Below are 5,813 nucleotides of genomic sequence, written 5' to 3'. Positions count from 1 at the left end.
TGAGATTTAGTATATGCCAACATATGTTAGGTGTTAATTGGAGCTTATGCCATTTTCCAAGAGACACACCAACCACCCACTAATTAGTTTTCTGGTTTAGTTAAGATTATGCTTTAGTTGAATCATATGATATTGTAGGGACGGATCCAGATTTGGATCCAAGATCGGGCTATAAAATTTCAAATCGGACTGCTACGTGGGAAAAATTTTTTTTACACATAAAAAATTAGTTTAAAAAAAAAATGAAAAATAGCTTTGGACCTGGGGGTGGTGGTACTACAGTCCAGCCCAACCCCCCTAAATCTGTCTCTGTGATAATGTGATTTAACAAAAGAAAAAAGAATCATCCAATACTGTTTAGCCCAAGTTTGATTTGAATTAAAATTTGATTTTTATCTAAGTTAAAATCAAACAATCAATATTATTCACATCTTTTATGGGTTTCACAACTTTTCAACCAAACATCTCAAAAACTTCTATCAAAATCTACTAAAAATCTAATTTTAATTCCTACCAAACACCCTCTTAATCTTTACACGAGTCCAACATTGTATCTGATCAACATTCAAAGATTTTAAGATCAAGTTTCGTTGTTGCTTATTTGTAAAATTTATAAAATTATAAAATCTTTGATTAAAGAAAAATCTAACCTCAAAAGAAGGATAAAGTTTTTAGACGAAATGATTTAGCGCATGACTGTCCAAACATAAATTTTAGTACTTACTGCAAGGGAATTCAATTCAGGAACTTCAATCTCAATGTGCTTATCAGTACGGTGACAAAGATTTGGAAGAAACACTTGTTTAAGGTTTATTGGTTAAGAGTAAAACACAAAAGTAATGTAACGACACTTGGCAGATACTCTGTAGTGGAAAAGATTGATTTGGCAATAAAGAACAATGTATATATATAGTGTTAAATGAGATCAGCTTAATGGCTTGAAAAAGACAGTTAAAATGACATCTAAGTAAGATATAAGAGGAGAGTTTGTGTCTAATTTCTGACGTACAAACTGTAGACAGCAGAAACAGTAAAATTAAGTTTGTGGGATATTTAAGGTTTTTGATCAATGGCAGGTTGGGGTGTTTCTGAACAAGGCTGGAAAAAAGGGCCATGGACACCTGAGGAAGATAAGCTTCTTACTAAGTATGTAAGCCAGTATGGCGAGGGAAGATGGAGTTCTGTTTCCAGGTCTTCAGGTAGGAATTAGTGTCACTAATATCGACTCATTATTTTGGATTGAACGGCAAAGACTGATTAAACGAAAAAGTGTAATCCAACATCTCAAATGCACTTCAATATGAACATGGTCGACCAGACTCGATGAAATAACATAGGAGATATCTTCTTTTTTCTTCTTTAAAACTCTTATGTAGTGTCCACCCTACAAAAAAATAAATTATTTGTTTTAATCTATAATTTGAAATTTTTTGACACAGGGTTGAATAGGAGTGGAAAAAGCTGCAGGCTAAGGTGGGTGAACTATTTGAGGCCTGGGCTCAAAAGAGGCCGTATAACACCACAGGAGGAAGGAATTATCATTGAACTCCATGCCCTTTGGGGGAACAAGTACTCTCTCTCTCTACACACACACACACACACACACACACACTTCTCTCTTGCTCTCTCTCTCACATTTTTTTTTTCTGGAATGTTAAACGCAGATGGTCCACCATAGCCCGGTATCTTCCGGGAAGAACTGACAATGACATAAAAAACTACTGGAGAACCCATTTCAGGACAAGAGGCAAGCCTTCTGAAAAGCAAGAAAAGAAGAAAAATTTTAGCCAAAAAGAACAAAATGGTGGGAACTCCATTCAAGCAGATCCCATGGGTGATGTAAATATATTCAATCCACAAAGCAATAAGCAAGAATCAGTAATCCCATATCCAACAGTGGATAACCAGTTCCTGCCTATGATGTATCAAGATATTACATCCCGTTCAGATATTATTGCTGTTGATGAATATCTATGGGGAGGCTTGTGGAACCTCGATATATGAATTGCATTACTAATTACTTTTATTATGATCGTTGGATGGCGTCTTTAAGTGGTAGCGAACCTTCTGATTCATTGTTCAATGCGATTTGACAATGAATTATGTAGGCCACTCGTCATCCTAGACAGGTGATATTTGAATGATCTCGCCCAAGAGTAGTTTTATTCTGACTTGTATGGATCAAGTACTTTTGTAAACCACTTTAATCCTATTATATATTTGATAGTTGATTTAAAGTTATATAAAAAAAGAATTTGAAGAAAATGTCAATATATTCGTGATAGAATCCTGAATAATCATTTTTTTAAATAAAAGAATTCATGAAAACAATTAAGTGCGTTTACAGGATAATGTGACGATTTTTAAATTCCGTATATATAATTATGGCTAAAATTGTAACTATTTTGGAACAGGTCTACAATCGCACAAATAATAATAATAATTACAAGTTGTAATTTCAAAATTGAATTTGGTTTTTTATGATTTCACATCATTTGTGTTAGACTTCAGTTGCATGACACATATCAAGTAATTCATAAGTTTACTTTTATGAATAATTTATAAATTATCATGCAACAATGTACTTTTGGCTATGAGAATTTTTCTAAGACAATCTATTGAACACAATTATCACAAAGTAAGTTACCATTCTTAGCGGTGCTTTCAAACTTAATATTTTAATTAACTGAAATAATGATTTGAGTTCCAACTTCCAATGTCTCCCGTTTATGGGAACCACATACTTCCAATATTGATGAAAATTCATGTGAATGGTAATGTTAAAACAATTTACAGATTTTGTTAAGATTTTGGGTCCATTTTAATAAGATCAACCTTATTAAGAGGAATAGTTTAAAATTTATTTAAGTTAGTCAATATTTTGATATTTAACCGATGTGAGATTTATTCCCTTAACATGTCCCCGCAAGGTGGTGACTCTTTTTGAGCAAATCAATCTTGAAATTCGTGTACTCATTTTTTAGACTTAATCGAATCGAATAGTTCGTTGGAGCTTACTGGGCTCTGATACCATGTTAAGGTGCTGAATGAGTGTAAACTTTTCATTAATTGGTAATTGTGGATACAATGCATATGTGTACAGAAATAATAAAGTCTAAATAAGGCATTTCACAATTACAATGAGGGAAATCTCGGTTACACCTAACATGGAGATGATCTTGGGAGATAATTCTGGTAGAATGGTAGGATATACGTAATAGATTTTGGTCATTTCATTTTTCTAACATTTTCATGCTATATTCATAAATCTAAGTAATTGCTATGAGGAATCAATAAAGCGGAACTTTTTTTTTTTCTATGATTTTATCATTGTTTTAAGTTTAGTTGTTTAGAAGCTATATATCAAATATCCATCTGCTTTTATAACGGGTGTTACATACATTGTTCCAAAATTTATCAAGAAACTATATTAGATACATTCAAAGTATACACGTAATAGTTTCGGTACTAATGTTTATAATATTTACACGTTCAAATTTTATATTTACATGTAGTTATGTATTTATTAAGTAACAAAATAAAGAAATTTAAAACCGCTGCTTGAATGAATTCATTAATAAAAGTTGCATCTTGGCCTGAAAAATAAGAACAGAGTTCTTGTTTCGACTTGTAGAGAAATTCGGGTTCATTCACGCGAGTTGTGAAAATCAAGGTTGCATACAGTGGTAAAGTAGGAAAGTTTTATATGGAGCATCGGAGGTTCCAATCCCCGCAGTAGCTGGAAGGCAACATTTATGTTGGAAGACAGTTGTCTTGTGGAGGCAAAGTTATGGTGTGCTTTGTCCCCCATTTGAGGTCTACAGGGAGGAGAACTGCATCCTGAATATCCGGTCCAAGTGTGTATAAGTTGTGACCGCATTCGAATTTACTTAGGTGGAGAACCAAGGGAGAGGGTCGCCATTCCTCAGGATGAGTCAGGCGAAACTTGGACACCTAAGTTATCAAAAAAAAAGAAAAAAAAGGACTAACACGAGAGAAGTTTTAGTTTCTTTTGATGTTTGCCACGGATATTTTTTTTTTTTTTTTTTTTTTTTTTTTTTTTGTTGGTTTTACGGTAGGATTCTTAATTGCATTCTACAAATCATTATAGCACCTAAAAATGTGAGACGATTAAATCATTCTTCTATAATGACTCGTGGATGTTTATTTTAGAGGTTTATCTACGGGTTCGCTGAATATTCTTTATTTGTGATATTTTTATTGCAGTTGGTTGTTAATCGACAGCTAGAACCGTTCCGTTGAACTCTCAAATAATATTAATTCTGTACAATTAATTAATACAGGAGGACAAAATAGAACTCGAACTTTCAGTTACTTTCAGAAATTCATTCTTCTCATCACATATATTGTTCCCTAAAAAACGTTAGGATAACGATCATAATTCATAACTATCATCCCAAAATGATTTTTCATATATCCAAATTCCACAAGCCTCCCCAAAGATAATCATCAAGAACAATAATATCTGAACATGATGTAATGTCTTGATACATGATTGGCAAGAACAGGTTATCCACAGTTGGGTAGGTAATTACTGTTTCTTGCTTGCTTTGTGGATCAGATATATTGTCATCACAAGTGGGATTTGCTTGCATAGGAGAGTCTTTATTTCCACCATTTCCTTCTTCCAGAATATGTTGCTTTTGGCTAAGTTTTTCCTTCTTTTCTTGCTTTTGAAAGGCTTGCCTGTTTTCTTGAAATGGGTTCTCCAGTAATTTTTTATCTCATTGTCTGTTCTTCCGGGCAGGTACCTAGCTATGGTGGACCATCTATGTCAAACATTAAATACCAGATGAGTAAAGAGGGAGACAGAGAGAAAGTTGTGTGTATATTGTGTATACACACAGAGAGAGAGAGAGAGAGAGAGAGAGAGAGAGAGAGAGAGAGAGAGAGAGGGACAATACTTGTTCCCCCAGAGGGCATGCAGTTCAATGATAATTCCTTCCTCCTGAGGCGTTATATGGCCTCTTTTGAGACCGGGCCTCAAATAATTCACCCACCTTAATCTGCAGCTCTTTCCATTCCTATTCAACCCTGATGATTAAATATTCAGAGAGGAGATTAGAAACAATATTGTTTGTTTAGTAGGATAAACTCGACGGTGATTAACAGACATATATAATTAGAAAAAAAAAAAAAAAAGACTGAGCTATCATTTTGTTGAGCCAGTTACTCCAATATTGCATATGAAACATGTCCTCTACTTCAACAGATACGTTAGCCAAGACTAAACCGTGTTCGATAAGATGTACTAGTGAAATTTTGTCACGTGTCTATTTACTTTAACCAGATTCGACTCTATTATATCTAGCACTCCGAGAATAAGTGACATTGATTTGTACCTGAGGACCTGGCAACAAAGCTCCATCTTCCGTCACCATATTGGCTTACACATTGAGTTAGGAGCTTATCTTCCTCAGGTGTCCAAGGCCCTTTTGTCCAGCACTGTTCGGAAACACCCCTACCTGACATTGATCAAAACCTTAAATATACCACAAACTTGATTTTTACTGTTTCTGTTGTCTACAGTTTCTGTATGAAATTACACACGAACTCGTCTCTTATATATATATCTTATAAAATTGTCATTTCACTGTTTTATTCAACTATTATGCTGATCTCGTTAACACTAACCAAACAGACTTTGTTCTTTATTACCAAATCAATATTTTCCACTGAAGAATATCTGCCAAGTGTCAATATATATACTGCTGTATCAGTTTTATTCTTATTAAACAATAAATCTTAGACAAGTGTTGCTTCCAAATCTTTGTCACCATATGAGAAGCACA

The 5,813-nt window shown here is 33.9% G+C and overlaps 2 protein-coding genes across 2 annotated transcripts; one reads left to right on the top strand and one right to left on the bottom strand.

Moving 5' to 3' along the window:
- Positions 1-1,052: 1,052 nt before the first annotated feature.
- LOC111368441 (transcription factor MYB48-like) lies at positions 1,053-2,147 on the top strand. The gene is made up of 3 exons (XM_022989662.1): positions 1,053-1,199; positions 1,440-1,569; positions 1,665-2,147. The coding sequence occupies exons 1-3, from the start codon at positions 1,070-1,072 to the stop codon at positions 2,002-2,004; spliced, it is 600 nt and encodes a 199-aa protein (XP_022845430.1). The 5' UTR covers positions 1,053-1,069; the 3' UTR covers positions 2,005-2,147.
- A 2,335-nt stretch (positions 2,148-4,482) lies between these two features.
- Positions 4,483-5,532, bottom strand: LOC111368440 (transcription factor MYB59-like). The gene is made up of 3 exons (XM_022989661.1): positions 5,364-5,532; positions 4,926-5,055; positions 4,483-4,790 (listed from the first exon to the last, which is right to left on the bottom strand). Exons 1-3 carry the CDS (start codon positions 5,491-5,493, stop codon positions 4,553-4,555), a joined length of 498 nt encoding a protein of 165 aa, XP_022845429.1. The 5' UTR covers positions 5,494-5,532; the 3' UTR covers positions 4,483-4,552.
- Between the last annotated feature and the right edge of the window lie 281 nt (positions 5,533-5,813).

This window comes from Olea europaea, chromosome 19 (genome assembly GCF_002742605.1).
Source record: "Olea europaea var. sylvestris chromosome 19, O_europaea_v1, whole genome shotgun sequence".
Taxonomy (NCBI): Eukaryota; Viridiplantae; Streptophyta; class Magnoliopsida; order Lamiales; family Oleaceae; genus Olea; species Olea europaea.
This window is presented reverse-complemented; position numbering and strand designations above follow the sequence as displayed.

Bases quoted from the DNA above. Each gene is read 5' to 3' on its own strand.
- LOC111368441 (XM_022989662.1), top strand. From the start codon at position 1,070: ATGGCAGGTTGGGGTGTTTCTGAACAAGGCTGGAAAAAAGGGCCATGG. The intron at 1,200-1,439 runs GTAGGAATTAGT...TTTTTGACACAG, and splicing joins TTCTGTTTCCAGGTCTTCAG to GGTTGAATAGGAGTGGAAAA. The intron at 1,570-1,664 runs GTACTCTCTCTC...TGTTAAACGCAG, and splicing joins CATGCCCTTTGGGGGAACAA to ATGGTCCACCATAGCCCGGT.
- LOC111368440 (XM_022989661.1), bottom strand. From the start codon at position 5,493: ATGTCAGGTAGGGGTGTTTCCGAACAGTGCTGGACAAAAGGGCCTTGG. The intron at 5,056-5,363 runs GTACAAATCAAT...TTTAATCATCAG, and splicing joins CTTTGTTGCCAGGTCCTCAG to GGTTGAATAGGAATGGAAAG. The intron at 4,791-4,925 runs GTATTGTCCCTC...TGTTTGACATAG, and splicing joins CATGCCCTCTGGGGGAACAA to ATGGTCCACCATAGCTAGGT.